At 49.9% G+C, this 16641-nt stretch overlaps 3 protein-coding genes across 3 annotated transcripts; 1 reads left to right on the forward strand and 2 right to left on the reverse strand.

Annotated features, from left to right (window-relative positions):
- Positions 1-1041: 1041 nt before the first annotated feature.
- TGME49_218750 (hypothetical protein) lies at positions 1042-4876 on the reverse strand (the record flags this gene model as incomplete). The annotated part of the gene is made up of 2 exons (XM_002370608.2): positions 2011-4876; positions 1042-1925 (listed from the first exon to the last, which is right to left on the reverse strand). The coding sequence occupies exons 1-2, from the start codon at positions 2132-2134 to the stop codon at positions 1042-1044; spliced, it is 1008 nt and encodes a 335-aa protein (XP_002370649.1). The 5' UTR covers positions 2135-4876.
- Positions 4877-5338: 462 nt separating this feature from the next.
- TGME49_218740 (membrane protein, putative) lies at positions 5339-6621 on the reverse strand (the record flags this gene model as incomplete). Its single annotated transcript, XM_002370607.2, has 2 exons — positions 6033-6621; positions 5339-5685 (listed from the first exon to the last, which is right to left on the reverse strand). Exons 1-2 carry the CDS (start codon positions 6238-6240, stop codon positions 5339-5341), a joined length of 555 nt encoding a protein of 184 aa, XP_002370648.2. The 5' UTR covers positions 6241-6621.
- A 3570-nt stretch (positions 6622-10191) lies between these two features.
- TGME49_218730 (hypothetical protein) lies at positions 10192-12823 on the forward strand. The gene is made up of 2 exons (XM_002370606.1): positions 10192-10655; positions 11178-12823. The coding sequence occupies exons 1-2, from the start codon at positions 10614-10616 to the stop codon at positions 11904-11906; spliced, it is 771 nt and encodes a 256-aa protein (XP_002370647.1). The 5' UTR covers positions 10192-10613; the 3' UTR covers positions 11907-12823.
- Positions 12824-16641: the final 3818 nt, after the last annotated feature.

Consider the following 16641-nt stretch of genomic DNA (forward strand, 5'->3'; position numbering starts at 1 on the left):
CCTGCTGGACGGGTACCAAGGCCACATCTTGCATAATGGCAAACAGTCCTGGAAGATGTGGGCAGGATTCAGCTGTAACTCCAGACAGCTCAGCAGAGAACCTCTTGGTATTCCCTTGTAATATTCCGCTTCTTACCTGGCACTCGGGGCCATCTCGAACTGACGGCAACACCGCACAGGAGGACGTCCTCCGCTCAGCAATACACTTTGACGTGGTGAGCCCTTCATTAACGCGTTTTTTCGAAAAAATATTGAATGTGGTTGCTGGAGTATCTTGAGAAAGCGTTTTGCTAAACCGATGGCTGCATGATATTTGGGGCGGAACGACTATTATCGGTTTTCTTTGGGTCCCCTCCAAAAGACGAATCGCAGAAACTAGCCTCGTCATCTCCGGGGGTAAGCTCGCTACACCCCATGTTGTCGGGCAGATTCTGCGTATACGAGAGCCGGTGTCAGTGGCTGTCCGCTGGTGTGTCTCTGGCGGAAGATTATGGCTCTCGGGAACGGCTGAATCCCAAGTCCAGGGCAAAACAGAGACGAAAAGGCCTTCACTCTGTAGTGCATCCAAATACCGATGTAGCAGAATCTCTTCCATAAGTTGCTGCATTTTATCTGCTGCGTAGTTGGTACAGAGCTGCTCCAGATCTCCAGCTTTGTCGTCTTTACCAGAATTGGTTTGATGTCCGAATGCCTCAACGAAGAGGATGCTTCTGCAGCAATGTGGTGGAAACGCAAGACGACCCTCCGCGTTGCAGCTACTGTGGCACTTGATTCCTTTTCTTGGTTGAAGAGGATCACTACAGAGAGCAGGGTGCTCAGAAAAAGGAGGACAGACCTGTGGTTCAGCAGGCGGGACTTCTGATCGAACCGCAGCAACCACTGAGTGTTCGTCCAGTGGATCAGTTTCCTGAGTAGGTGAATTAATGACTAAGGACAGGAACGCAACGACAGCGCTGTACATAGAAACTCGCAAAGCCTCCAAGTGCTGGCGTGCTTCGGCAGCTTGAAAAGGGCGAGATAGGCTGAGGAAAGGGAGACTTGTCAAGCTGTCTTCAAGCACAGAAGCAGGTACCTCCAGGAGAGCTGCAGCTTGGTCAAGACTCTGAAAAGGAAAGACCTGTGGTGCACGGAGGGACACAAACCGGTAGCCTTGATGTTGGACATATTCTGTAATCGACAAAGGGATGCACCAGTAGATATCAGACGATATCCCTGACGAACGTTCAGCGCAGTACACACACTCTCATTAGGGGGGCGATGCGAACTGTAACGCAAAAGACAGTGTTGACAGGATAACCCATATTCTTTGTGAATCATCATTGTGGAAGTGTCAGAGCGATGGTAAGGAGTGGCAAAATCTGTGATCTCAGGTGCAGCCACTATTTTCTCCACACTTACTTCGCAGCGCACATGAGGCTTCCTGAGGAGATGCATGCGTTCGGCGGACTCTTGCAAGCGATGGGTCTTGGCATGCGAATCAGGGCGTGTGGCAAGGCTGTCGCAGAAATCAAGATCCTCTAACGTTTGAATGACCTGAAGGAGTCTGAACACGTAGGACATTTCCTCCTGCGTGAAGCCGACAGTTTGGAGAGCCCACTGAACCATTGCTGAGCCACTTCTTGTTTCAGTTGTCCATTGGTCATCTTCACTGTCTAGTGAATTATTTCTGTCACCGACCACGGTGTCAGAGGTAGTTAGCGGAGAAAGGCCTCCCAAGCTGTCGAGCAGAACTTTCCTCAACCAGTTCACTTGCCTTACTTCATCGACCAAAAGTGGCGTTGTTGAGTCAGAGACAACAGGTCCGGCGGCCCCTCCAGCTCCCCTGTCTGACTCTGCTCCTTTTTTCTGACTTTCCATGATGTGGGACAGTAATTCGAAGATGTGGAAGCTTTTCCGTTCTCCAGCAAGCGGCCTCGCTAAACTTCCTGGTGCAAAGAGCACCGGATACAGCCGCCAGCGAATCTTCTCTCTGTCATCTCGAAAGTCACCAGAAACATGTAATGGACCCACCGTCGAGATGCAGGGCATGCGCATTTCCATCATGAGGCAGCATCTCGTTGAAGATGAGTTGCTGGGGACAGGTGCGTGGAAAAAGGCCCGGATCAGGATGTTTAGAGCAGCAAGCTGATTGCATGCTCCTACAATTTCCTTCTGCAATTCCTCATTTAACTCAGAACCGGTTCGTTCTGCAGGTGATTTCACAGATCTCAAAGATGTGTTGCCTGCAGTGGGAGGCCTTCGCAATCGGACAGTTTCGTAGTACTTCCATACCGCGTATTTCATTGCGTGAGCACGAATAAATGTTTTACCACTGCCCAAAGGTCCCCCGATTACCAGTGACTCGACAGAGGCTGGAACAGCAACATTGATTGCATTATTCTTCTGCAGACGGCCAGGCGACTGGGGTGAAAGAAGATCAGACACTACGGTCGTCGGGTTTCCAATTCCATTCGTGGCTGGTCTCGCCGCAATTTCACAAAAATTATCTCGGGAGTGTTCAAGGATGACAGGTAATTGTGGCGATGGCTCAGTGTTTGAAATGGTTCCATTAATGCTGCCTTCAAAAAACTGCTCCCACGAAATCGCGTCATTCCCCTTACAGTCATGTTCGGACTGCCATGAACACATACGGTTGAACAGGGCATCAACCGGAGCAAACGGAGGAAGAAACGAACGATCCACGGCGCTGTGGCTCGACAAATTGGCGTCTATGGAGTGTTTCTCTTCTAGGGAAACAGAGGAGGAAACCAAGGAAACACATCCGGTCGAGGTGGGTCCACTGGCGCTTGAGCTATTCCCAGGGTCGAGTTGCGGCAGAGTCGTGGAAGCCGAAGGAAACACAACGAGCGCTTTGCCTGTCCAGATGCTTATGAACGGAGGGTCGCAGCGTAGCCTCACCGGCAGCTTCTGCGTTTTGTCGCAGCTGCTCAGACCCGTAGGCCCACACTTGGTATGAGGGGTGCTCATCCTCTGGATCTCCGGTCAGGGAGCCTAAAAATCCAATTGAGGATCACCAGTCAAACGTCTGCGAATGGTGGGAAAACGGAAACCACCAGGTGGATGTACCCTGTTATCTCTCCAGTATCATGGAGAAACGTCGAGGCTTCTGAGGCATGAAGCATGTTCTGGCCACTTCGTTGTGAACCAGTGAAGTTGTTGACGGCAGTTACTTCCAACTGAACGTCGACACCTGTAATGACGCTTTTTCTCACTCGTAGAACGCCACCAGCGGTAACCTCGGAGAGACTACTTCAACATCCGACGGCGAAGCAGTGGGCCGAAGAAAGCATAATTCGGCTAGATATGGCAGCTACCTGATGGGGTCCATTCTCTGCGTGGCTGTTCCTGCTCGCACGTTTTACAACGCGGCAGCTGGCAGAGGCACCTCCTCGTAAGAGGAATTTTTTGTTTTAACTTCGTCTGCCGGATGCACAAAATATTCTTGCTTGCAGTTGCGTAGGCGCCTTGCAACCAGTTCGAAACCGTCCCTTTTGACTTCATATCAAAGAAGACACTATTGAGTGGGCTTGCAGATGCCTGAATAGCTACACGCTCAGCTCAGAATGGCTTCACGTGAATAGTTGACACCTCTTCGAGCATCCTAGACTTGTGCAATGGCATTAAAGAATATCAATACCCGATCGTGACCACAACCGGGCAATGCTCAAGAGTCTCGGTCACATTGGTGCCATTCAGGCACACTAAGTTGTTTTTTTTGGCGCTACAGACTTTCCCCGAAACTCCATGCGGGTTCGCTGGCACTCTCTCCGATTCGACGAAACGGTCACCTATGAGCAGTAGGCATTCGTTTCCCGGATGTAATCAGGCTACCTGCATTGCCTGTAGATTTCTGATGATTAGGCCGCAAGTGAAACATAGCAGCATGACCACAACGCCACTTCGCGCAAGTCAGTCGTCACGCGCGATTTCTTACAACATTAAATTCCTCACGTACCTCTCACAAGTCCTCTATATCGTTCAATATCACGATGAGACGGCTCTTGGACACGCCACGTGTGACGGTTGAGACTGCATTAACGGTAACCTTGCCGCTGCAGACTGAACACCTCAATCGCTGTGCCAGCTCTAGTTTCTTCTCGTATGCAGCGTTGTGCGGCGCAGTTGTGCCCCGCATTTGAAACAGCAGAGAAAACAGGTAATCAAACGTCGTTAATGAGGCAGATCTGTGATGAAGATTGGATTCACCTGCAGTGCGCTGTTTCCCTCCGTCAAGTCCACCCAGAAAACTCCACTAAGCTATACTATGCGGTTCCATAGTACAAAATGTCTCTGTAGGGGACATGCGACCAGTGAAGGTGGCCATTTCTTGACGCAACCAATACTGTCCGGCGGTGTAGTTTGTTTGACTGCGTAAGCTGTGCGCACGTCCGTGACGTCGTCTGGATGTTTAAGCAAGTCAGCCACTGGAGCATCGTGTCTGAGTGATCATCGCGCGTTTTCAGAAAGCGGTCGCCATCAGGACCTACCCACGAATATGAGGAAGAAGCAATACATGCCCGCCGTGACACAGATGCAACACACAGCCACCATCCAGTCGTGAGCAGCATTCGGCTTTCGTCCACTACTCCCTTGCACGGTGACACGAACAACTGGAATTTCAGCGAGATTGATTGTGTAATCATCTCTGAGACAGGATTACTCATAAGCTTTCTCTGGGGAGTATATACTACGAGTTGGACTACTGGTTTAGACCTTGAAGCACTTTGTTTACCGGATCCAAGTTCTATTGTGTTAGCATGGTTTCTAGAACCCTCAGTATATCTATTTGTTTATTCCGGGCACACCTTGTCTTTTATCGGTATGCTCTAAATCTAAATTCATCTTATAATTTTAGTTTCTTAGTTGCATTGACCTTTGTACTCCAAATAATTACAGATGTCACTCTAGCGTTTAGATCTTCACCAACCGGAAGCATATACCACTGCATTTTATCCCTTTTAACATCTCGCGGAGCGACTGATGGTCCTCGGAAAACATCACAGCGGTGAACCACGTATATGTACTGGTGTACGCTCATAACGCAGTTCAAACGACCTGCAGAAGGAAAACATGGAAACAAGTTTTATATCCAAATACAAAACGAAAACACACTTTCAATAAGAGAAACCATGGAGAAACAGTGTCTGCGTACCTTGGAAATTCTTACCCCGACCCCCCCCCCCCACCCCATCGCTACGTAGAAAGTGAACCAGTCACGTCACTGGTGCATACAGCAGACGGCGTTTCAGGTGGATGTTGACGGACAGAATTAAGGATACAGGGAAAGTGGAAAGGTCCAGATAGTGCTGCATGTCGTTAAGAGACTGTAAAGCGTGGTTTAAACAAGCCGGCGAATCTCGTCAAGTTGTGACGAAATTCGGCCGGCCAGACGGAATGAAACGGCCCCGCACAGTAAGGCAATGATAACGTGCAGGATGATGACACAAGCCGTACAATAATAGAATGAGACTGCTTTCCAGTTTTGGCATCCCACTTGCGTCTCCTGATCGACTTCGTGGAGGTTTGTGGTGGCCTCGATAAAAACATAGATTCCCCAGCCGGCAGCGACAATGTCAACGAACGCCATGCTGAGGGTGACGACTGCTGCAATCGTCCAATACTGCTCTGTTCCCCATGTCTGACAAGAGAGGACGGAGAAGTAGAACAACATAATGAAAGCAACACCTGCGCGCAAGCATCACAGATATGAAGGGAAGCAAAGGCATACGCAGAATGGAAGAGTAGTTGTGTGAAGGCATGTGTAATACAAGTGACTGACGTAGCCCATGTGACTGCCGCAGAGTACCGCTACTTTGTGTGTTGCCACATGGAAGACATATGAGAGCAGACACACTCATATGAAATAAAAACGGAAACAATCAGAAACCACCGTAGCCTGGGACGCCGAAACACAGCCTAAAAAGATATGCTAGCGTAGGCCCCAAAACTGCGGCAGTATCTGTGTCTTTTCTACAACTGCAAAACGCCAGAGGGATGCCGGACGGTCTTTACCAATCTACTATTCGACATACCTCCACATGCTGCGCAGTACGCTGAGTTGACCATGAGCATTTGACAGGACATGTCGGTAATGCTGGGAAACGCAAGGGTGAAGCATGAAGCAGCGAACAAGAAGAGATGTAGCGCTACGAGCGTTACCATCCAGTGCTTGACAGGATTGCTGATCAGAGGTGCAGGCCCCCCACCTGCAGGCTTCGACCACAGATATTTGAACATCATTTTGATAATCAACAATCCACCATGAAGGCAGGACACAGCGCTCAAAAGCCTTCTCAGCACCTCATGTTTGTTGAGGGCCAGATCAAGCTCAGAGGGTTCAAATCAGGGCATTCGGCCCTGCGTTTCGTCAAGCGCTTTGTCGATACCCCATAGGGAACAAAACAAAACGACGAACCAAGGATCACATTTAGCTGAGTTTTAGTGTCTGTCATGCAAATATCATTTTGATAGGCGAACACGTTCAGTTCAGCATCCGGGTATCATTTGTTTCTAGGACTGCGCAGTCCAAGTCCACGCATAGGGTAACTCATAATCTACGCAGTACAACAGGCAGTGCATATTCAAGCTTGACAACGCATAGTACGATGACTAATCAATGGCAGCTTTAACAAACATCCTAGCGCAAGACGAATTAACTCCAGCGACGTAGAGACGCGTACGCCGCGTGCTGACGGCTCGCCGCGCGGTCACTCCCTTATAGATGGGCCTGAATGGCGCTTGAAATATTCGATTCGTAAACTGCCTGTGAAGCTGCAGAAAGCTACCTGGAAAATATGATGATTGTTATGACAAGAAATTTACACCAATCAGCGCACGCGTACGTGCAGTCACGATGTGTCTGGTAATATTTTCAAATTGTGAGCATGGTAACAAGTCACGTTTTCCCTGCCACTGTACAAGCCTGCTCCAGAGCAGAACCACCTTGCTTGTATCGCACACACATTTGGTCGCACACATTTGGAATTTTTCGCATAACTGCCGCAGACAGCAATTCTAGAAGTCAATTCGCTTCTGATCTGTAGACCGTGTCGTCGCGCCGTCCGCTTATGCACGTCGTTCGCGCGTAAGACGCGTGAGGCTCCGCTCGCAGTTACTCTTAACATTTTGCTCGGTACTTGCTTAGCTTCAGCATACCTTTTATGTTACACGCTGATTTTCTGCCGCAAGAGATATTTGAGGCAACATCACGGTAAAGCGGCCGGCACATTTGCTGACTCCGTAGATGTCGCAGTTTTCGTTATCACTGGCATGCACGGCACTGACGGATCGGTCAACTACTGATGCCCGGCATCCTGCATGGTCATTTCAGTTGATGATTCCTGATCTCTGACAGATACGTCATGGTTCTCATATAGGATTCGATATTATTCAGGGCCGGTGAAGGTAAGCCAATCGCCTGTTGCCGCCTCTTCGGAGGGTGGCTTTTCCAAGCGTCTCCCCTTGGCCCTCCTCTGCGCCGCAGCTTGGTTCAATTAAGTGACGGATGTGCGAGAGGAAAGGGCTTCGTCTGAGCCAGAAAACACCTTCCAGAGTCAAGGCATCGAGCCCAAACTTAATATTTTCCAAGCACAAATCTCTGTAAATCATCCCTCCCCTCCTCCCGTCGCCTGAATGATCTGTTGCATCGGAACAGCAGATCTTCATTGATGCTTGAAAACCCAGCTTCCCTGAACGTACACATTTTTGGCTGAGATATTCGAACGTGCTCTATACAATGTTCCTGTGTGAATGTGAGACGTGTGTGAAAGCGATTCTTGTGCAGACGAGGGCCCCATGTCTGATGAAACTGTCTAGTTCAGTATGCCCCGAAGGGATGTTATTTTCCTGTGTGCCCACTGGATGCGCATTTCTCAAGAAGTCTATACGGTGGTTTCAAGCTTCAGAGTGAACCCCTTCCCGGTTGTAGCAGGCAGCAATCAAGAGTGTGGGGTTCAATTCAACCGACCGCTGCTCCGGTAACTGGATATTCCGTTGTTCATCATGTGTACCACATTTGTGTGTTCCAGCAACCACTGTGACAGAACAGTGCGACGGGTCGCGAGTGTTTACCGTTCGGTCAGAAGTCTTCTGGACGCGAGTCTGCAAACGCGCCGTTCGAGGACTCAGTGCAATGATGGCACAACGTGAAAGGTCATTTAGACACATATCCACAAGGACAGGGGACAGGGTGTGAGTGTGAAGAAGTTGCAGCCATTGTGGTGGCAATATCAGAGCTGTGCAGATCGTTTTGCGTTAATACAGGAGGCCGAAGAGATTCACAGGTGCGTAGTTGTTCGCCCAAAAGAATCTCGTCTCATGCATGGAGATGGAAAGTTTCTGTTGTATAAACGTAGAAGCGCTGAAGATCTCGAGCGGCTTGCCTCCGACCGACCATCCCATATCTTTCCGCATGAGCCGCATTCACAGTCCCGGACTTTTTTTCTGGCTACCCTGCACTACATGGACTACAGATAAGGAACGTTATTTGACGTGCCGTTGATGAAGAAGAGGGCCTCACTCCTGTGCCTCCTCGGCTCTGGACCAGGGAACACGTGTTGTCTTTGAACCGTTGACCTGTCTAGACACAGGTTGCTGGACGGCAAACAGAAGAGGGAGGGTTTCAGTTATTCCCTCTGTGCTTCGCCCGGCCACGAACAACGATGTAGTGACACAATGTTCCTCCCACGGAACTAGCGTGACCCTGTCTAACGCCCCGGAGCAAAAATCGGAGTTGCTTAACGGGAAGCGCGGCTTCCTACAACATAATTAGTCACAGAATGGGATGCTACGAAAGAGCTTGCAGCATCGGGAAGGAAAACGTTTGTTGTAATGGAAACGCTCTCTGCCTGACATATGACAGGAAACGAGATATTTGGGCGGAACTTGCCGAAATGAGGCAACGCTTTCTCCCTCAGGGTCTCACAAATTGTCTCTTCGTACACCTCAGTAAATAAGGTCACACACTGACCCGCGGGCGGAAGAGACGCGATGCGCCAGGGCACAAGCTGGCCAGGCAACTAATATGTTTGTGAGCAGTTTTCTTGCTCGGAGAAAATCCAGGCTCCGCCTTAGCTGCGTTCTTTGCGTGTTCATTGCCTCCTTTACACGAAGATCAGTGTCTGGCGATTGTATTTCAGCATCCGTCACTTTTCGCGCGTCTGCAGCAACCGTGGCATTCGTGTGCGCTGTTCGCGACAGCTACAGAGGAGCGGGGGCCAACTGGACGTGACCTCATGCAAATCCCTGGTCAGTTAGCGCGGAAGTCATCTTGGATTCGTCTTTTTTGCAACACCATCTTACCACTTTCTGGAGAGTTTTCCAGCCCCTTCCTGACGGAAAAAAGTTAACTCGTCGCGTTCTTTCCGCTTCACTCGTCAGTATTCATTGCCCCGGTTCCCTCTAGAGTGTTCACGAGAGTCATGGTGCGAAAGCATGCCACCCGAACGCGCCTACACCCTTGCACATGCTCATTTTCCCGTCTGTATCCCATTTCTTTGCCCGACGAAATTTTCGCTGTGCTCTGCACTGGCGCCAGCTATTCCACGCGGCGGCGAACCCTTGCTGCTGGTTACGTTCCCTCGTAGTTTTGGCAGTCAAAGTCTCAACCGACGATGAGGTCACTCCGTACCGCTGACGTCCTGCAGTTTGACAGAGCAATCAAGGAAGGTACGGGATAGGAGGGGGAAAAAGACGGAAAGTCGCATTGAATTGCTATATGTCTGCACGATGAAAAAGGTGACTCGCTGGCACAGCTCGGGTTCCTTCCATCTTGGGAGAAAGACGACGGCTAGTCCGGAGAGAAACACTGAGTCGTAGCGTCCTTTCCAGAGTTTCTCAGACTTTTTTGATGAGAATCACGACTTTCTTTCTCTGATGTGCCCAGGCTCTTCCTGTGCATCTCTTCCCAATTCATCGCTCGCGTCGTCGGCAAGACCCTTCGGAAATGCATGTCCAACCGGAGTCTTCCGTGCGCCTTAGAAGTTGACGTATCGCATGTCGTAGCACGGAGCTAAATTTCCCGGCAAGGAAAGTTGCCTCGGTCCTTTTACCGTTCTATGCTCTGCCCCTTGTGTCCTGAGTATATTGCCACATTCAGTCCCCTGCTTTGGTTGTTTCATTCTGAAGAAACACCAAAATTTTTCTTCCCGCCGGAACTAACGGGGGAACAAATGTTCGCATGTCCCGGCGTCCTCTTGCGTCATCCTTTCCGTGCTCTGTCCTTTGATAGGCGTTGCCTTCCTCCTTTTCCGCGAACCTCGTCGAGCTACCTCTCTTACATCTAGTGGTTGCTCCTCACTCTCCTTTTTCTATTTAAGGCGTCACTACCTCTCTTATCATTGGTGTTTCTGCTGTTCGCGACTTGCTCCTCATTCCTTTTCTTTCTTTCTCTGTCCAGTGCACGTGTTACATTTCTCGCCTTCCCGTGGCTCTGTGTAGTTCCTTCCGTTCTGCAGCGCTTCCCTTGACGCTCTTGTTTCCTTCACAGCGTTCGTCTACCTTCTGTCTGTGTCCGCGTCCTGTTCCTTCTTTCTGTCTCTTCTGTCTGTCTAAAGCGCCATCTTGTGGCTATCTCCGTTTTCAGTGCCGCCGAATTCTTTCTCTCCGTTTCCCTCATGGCAGCAAATGTTGTTGCCGGGGCCGTCTGCTGTTGCTCGGTAAGCGACTGCGTCGCTGTTTGCAGGTGATATCCGCGGCAGTGTCACCAAAGTAAAGGTTCTATTCATAGATAAATAAAAACGGAAGCCTTGGATATACGTGTAACACAAACGTATTTAAACATCTCTCAATTCGTCTGTTGATTCGCGACTGTACAAGCATTTTCTCTTCGGTGTCGTGGATTTCACGTTTGATGGTGATGTTGGCCACAAGCAGTACATGCCGCACGGAAAAGTATGTTACCCTGCAGACAGCTGCCTGCTGTTTACTTGAATCACCTCTTCAACTTTATGATCGTGGCTATCCATGTATAATGATGCTGTCGACCTCGTCACTCTCTCCGTCCGTCGCAGCTCTCTATCGCCTTGCCTGCAGTAGACAGCGGAATTTTTTGCAACGTAGTTTTCTGTTCTAATTTCTTCCCCTGGCGCCGGCTTTCGCCGTGTCAGCGTCTTTGTTCTCCTCTCTCGCTGCATGCGTGTTTGCGTGGGCGTTTCCCTGTTTCCACTCTGTGTCTGCAGGTCCCGTACCCAAAGACGCGGGCGGAGCGTCGTATTTTGCTTTGCGGAGGCGTGCTAAATATTTTGTTGCCTTGCGGCGTGGGCTCGATTGTCGCGGGTTGTTGCTTGCGCGATAATCAGTTGATTAACACGGGCATTTTGCAGCTCCTGTTAACGCTGTTGGTTGTCGGACTCGTCTGGTCTATCATCTACGGCATCATGATGATGCTGAATGCGCTCTCGGCGCCGCTCGCGTCGTCCTCGGCGCCTCCGGCCGCCTGCGCCGACTTCGCCGACAAAGCCAGCATGTACCAGGCGTCTTACGGCATGGAGGCGAGGATTCTGCAAAAGTCGCCCTCCCGCGGGTCCCCGGAAAAGAGGCTCTCTGGACAGTTTCCGGAGAGCTGCCTCAACTCCTACCCCGCTCAAAACTTTGTGCGAAGTGAGTTTATGCGAGCTCGCACGGAGACCTCGCGGGAGCTTCTCCAGTCTGTGCGATCCCACTCTCTCACGACTTCGTCGACGGTGGCGGTCACGATGTCTCCTCGATCTTCAGGGACACAGCAGGTGGCAGCAGGGGGACAGACAACCAGAAACGGAGGAGACGAGAGACAAGAGAAGCACGGCGATTCTCGCCAAGACGAGACGCAAACAACCGGGGTAGGCGTTCCGCCTTTTTCGCCTTTGATGCTCGAGGAAGGACGGGAAGAAACTGACTCAAGAATGAAAGACGAACTAGAGACTCGCTGAGCGAGGAAACACTCCCCGATGCAAGCGACTGGACAAGTTCGGAGAGGGCCGCACAGCTCAAAAGAGGACTCTTTTGAACGAAATGTGCACCAGGGAGCGCCGTGCATTTTTGTCGCAGGCGCCAGGCACGCGCACTAGTTTCGAACGAACGCAGCGAAACCCACATGCCGACACTGCAGAATAAACGAGCATGCCGGTAGGTACACGCACGAACACCGTCGGGTTTCAATTACGTGTACAGGTCTAAACATGCCTGTGCGGAAATGCTTGTGTCACCGTAGACACTGAGGTGTCTGTACACTTGAATGTAGGCTTGGTGCACTTGAGTACATCTTCGTAGACTCTTTGACCTGGGGCAGTGAGGGGAAGGCGACACCAGGGAAAAGCGAAGAGAGTGGAAACAGGTTCCGAGAAATGCTTATGCTTCGACGAACGTGAGGGAGGATCAGGGAGATAGAGGACGTCTTTGAAAATCTACAGAACGTCTCAGTCGCTTCAGAGTAAGACAAGAACGAAGCTGTCAGACTCGGATACTGCAGGGGAGACGCCTTACGGGCGACAGGCAGGAATAGACTCTCTACGGTGCTCAGAAAAAGAGACACTTGTACGCATGTCGGTATCTGTCTGTGAGTACACGGAAATGGTCCTACATGCACGGTCAAATACGTGTGTAGATGGATATTTGCATATGTGTGCCTTTGGTGCGGAGGGGCATAACTGTGTTTGATCGAGCGAAGTACGTAAGCAAGGCAGGATTGTTTCGAAGGTCATCTCGGTTTCGCAGTGCGCACATCATCTGTCCATGGCGTGAAGGTGAACAAAAGGGGAATCGGTTCCGTGAGCCAGAATGGTAGACCACACACTTCTGATATGCCAAAATGGCGCAGTCGATGTGGCTTTTAAACAGACTTTCGCGCACGTCTGATGTGAATGAGGTGAAGCGCTAGCGCGTGCTCCCCTCACGCTTGTTCTATTTCACGGCCTTCACTGTCTTCTGTCGAGATACCTCACCTCCAGAAGCGATCCCCACTGAACAGACATGCCCAGATGACGAAACGAAATATCCAGCGTATCCTTTGACAGCTGCGACATCAGAGACAAATAGTTAGCATTGGAGTTGCCGACAACAGTGTCAGTGGTTACGAATAAATATGAAGGACTTCTTCTAGCTAGTGTATCACAGTTCTGGACTAACGTCTGTTTACGGTGCCTTTTCTGTATTTCCATTATCGCTGCTGTTCATCGACCCAACATCTTTATTGCCGAGTGTCGACCCGGTGTAGCACAGCAGTAGAAACTGCATCATATGGCAGCAGAAATCGTCTCGAGAGAGCGAGTAATTTGCAACAGTCTGTTCTTCTAGTGATCGAGCAAACACCGACGGCAGCGCCCCTGCGCTTCTACAAGCAGGCGAATACTCGCAGAAAACCGTGTTCAACACATGTGAGTGTGGTCGCATATAGTGTAGCAGCGAGATGTTTGGCAAGTGTTTGCTAGGGTGGCATGCTCTTTTGATCTGCATTCATTCTTTCCCATCTCACGAGTGTCGCTTGTTCTAAACACTTGCCCGTTGTATACACAGTTTTCCGCTGTCATACACAAAACAAATTCTAGGCTGTGCTGAGAGCAAAATTCGGACGGCTCTGGCATGTGTACGCTCGTTTCTCGAAGCCAAGGCTACAGATATCTTTTCTCTAACTGGGCGTCCGCTACGAAGTCGAAATGCTGAAAGCATACACTGCACAGACTGTCTGCGCTCACAGAACGGCTGTGGAGCAACAACGGTAGAACCTATCCTTGTGTTGATCTGATTGTGTGGATACATCTATCAAAAAAACAGGTAGGCATACATTTGCGTAGATGCAGAAATTTGCGTGTAATCGTTGTAGCAGACACGTTTGTGCATGACTCAGAAGGCTTCTGCATCGACCGTACTTGGCAAACTGTTCGTCGCATTCCGCGCTTCGGTCGAGCGACATTCTTTGGGTGTGCCAGCTTGATTCATTTATGTGACATTTGTTACCATCCATGTTGGAAAATGCTTATCGATTTCAGCTGCCTCAGATCGAATGCATCTAACTTTTTTCCACGTTTTTCTAGCACGCTCCCGATTGACCCTTCCAACGAATCTGTTTTGGCAGGGCTTGCAAAAATTATCGGGAAGCGAGGCTCGAATCCGTGCCTAAGAGGCGCCTGCTTCCGATGCCCCGTCGCTACCGTTGCAAGAATTATTTGTCTGCAAGGTCCACGAAGATCACAATCTTCTCTCGGATGATTTTTTCCGCTGAACCCAACGCTAAGTTGCACTTGATGCGGCTGCTGGTTCAAGGAAGCAACTCTCTCCCTTAACGTCTATAACGGTCTCGAGCACCCGCTAAAAACAATATGTGTTTTCATCAACCCTCTTTCTTCGACTATGATGGCAACTGACTTTTCATGCCCGAATGTGTCGAGTGCATATGCCTGTCGTCAACTATCGTCGTCGTCATCTCGTCCTTCCACACCGTGAACATATCCTCTGTTTCATCGTTTTTAATTAAAGAAGCCCTGTAGAAACGCTTGGAAACGCCGGGGCCGCCTCTCCGGTTATGCGGATCGCGCTTTTTCGCTGTTGCAATCGACTTCAACGAGAAACGCTTCCTTGTTGGTGCTAAAAGGCTCTGTGTGGGGGAGAGAAAGAAGCGAATGATTTCTCTTCCATAACGCTGCCAGGGGACTTCAGTGAAAGCTTACGGGCTCCAAACCACGTTTTGGTAGCAAAACATAGTTAACGTGGTGACCCTTGCGGAAATAGGACACATTGAACGGCGTGTCAGCGTTTCTCCTGGAAGTTGGCGTCAAAACTGATCAACCGCACATCGGCTTAGACGCAGATAGGACAGAGAGTCGAGCTTCAGTTGTCACGTCACCAGCATTTTGTTCCGTGTGACTGCAATTATGCTTTGAGTCTTGAGGGGACAGCAGGACCGCACGCCGGCAAATGAAAAAGATATATATATATATATATATATATATAAACGGGCGTATGCGTGCAAATGCACATATCTATGGGTACAGTGCATGTGCCTCGCATTTTTCTGAAGAGATATGTGGCTCTTCTTTCGACGTTTAACAGTTTTGCTCTTTTTGCTCCCGTCTTCGTTTAACCAATGGACCATCAGGTGTTGAACGTGGTTTAACGGCGTCGCAGGATTTCTAGGTCGGCAGTGTAGCTCCATTTGTCTATCTGTGGGATTACATGTCTTTTTAGCCACAGAGGTATCAACGTTGCCCTGATACGTTTGTGGAAACAAGGTTAGTTTTTTTGGATTCGAGCTTTTTGTTCTCGGTTTTAGCAGTCCTCGTCGTGGCCAACCGCAACTGGATAGATACCTCTCTTTGTACCTCTACTACCGCGGCCTTATCTCTCTGCCTTCTGCTGTACACCTGGTTTGATTCATGCACTCTTTTGCAAATCTGTTTCCTGCTAAAAAAGTTTACCACGTGACGGAATTCTTGTAATGCACGAACCGTCGGGCCCTTGAGGAACGGAAGCCCCGGCTTTTCTGGGAAGGCAGTGGACGATCGTTCCTTCTTTTCGTCTATCCGGATTTTTCTCCGTCAGCATTTTCGCATTGGTTCTTCGAGCCTTCGTGGAAAAGTGCGGAGAAAGCCCCTTATTTCTGCTGTGGGTTGTGTTGTGCTCGAGGCCGTCACAGGGGGTCGGTTGTCCATCGGCTTTATACGCTGTGACCTGCTCCTCGCGAGGGCGCGTGTGCGCTTAGGGTGAAACGTGTGTTTCATACTTCGGACTCTCCCTTTTGCGCTTCTCCCAGTCGTTCCTCCTTTCGTCTTCCGGCCGAACTAGGGATTTATCGCTTCCTCGGTTTTTCCTTCGTGGCTCCTCCTCAGGTGAGTTCATCGATTTGCGTTCTTACGCGTTTTGGTTATGGGTCCGCTGCTGTGTCGCGCCAGCCGAGGTCTCTTGTCACGGGCAGCTGAGGAGCTTTTTGCGCGATTCTCGCTTCTCCTCGAGTTCGTTTCGACGGATTTTTTCTCTCGATGATTCTTGCCTTTCTCCTCGCAAGCGACCACAGAAAAATCCGATGTACGGGTGAAAGTGTATCGCTTCCCGCGTGCCTGGTCTTTCGGAGTAGCGGACGGTTCTCGCTGGGTGAGGAGCAGCAGACTCAAGTAGCCACGGGTGCGTCGATCCTCAGTTTCTGTCTGAGTTTTCTCTCCGCATGTCACCGTTCTGTTTTCCTCATGGCTTCCACTCAACAGCGGGAGGCTGCTCGTGGTGAGGGACAAGGAAAAAACGCGAAGCAGCCTTTGAAAGAGTCTGTTATTGCACTCATCTAGCCGACAGAAGGTGCTGAAAGTGAAGGCACTTGGTGAGCATGCATGCGCGCGCGAATTAGATCGTCGAGTTTCAATGTGTAAAGGAGGAATCTCTTTCCTCTTTGCTTGGAGATACAGGCGACTTGTGACACGTCCATCTTCAGATGAGTTTGCATAATAGGGGAGTTCTCTTGAGCAATTGTAAGCTTGTATATAAATGTTGATTTTTCAAATATACGCTGGATACCACTAATACCACTATACTAAATGCACTTAACATGTCCCAGCAGTAGCGGTTAAACTATAGAAGAGTCGAGTATTATCCATACATACCAGGCGTAAAAAGATTTCTACGTTGGATAACGACATAGTTTGGCGCACGCATGTAGACACGAGCAAATAGCATATGTGCAAC

The sequence above is a fragment of the Toxoplasma gondii genome, chromosome XII (genome assembly GCF_000006565.2).
Source record: "Toxoplasma gondii ME49 chromosome XII, whole genome shotgun sequence".
In the NCBI taxonomy this organism is placed as follows: Eukaryota; Apicomplexa; class Conoidasida; order Eucoccidiorida; family Sarcocystidae; genus Toxoplasma; species Toxoplasma gondii.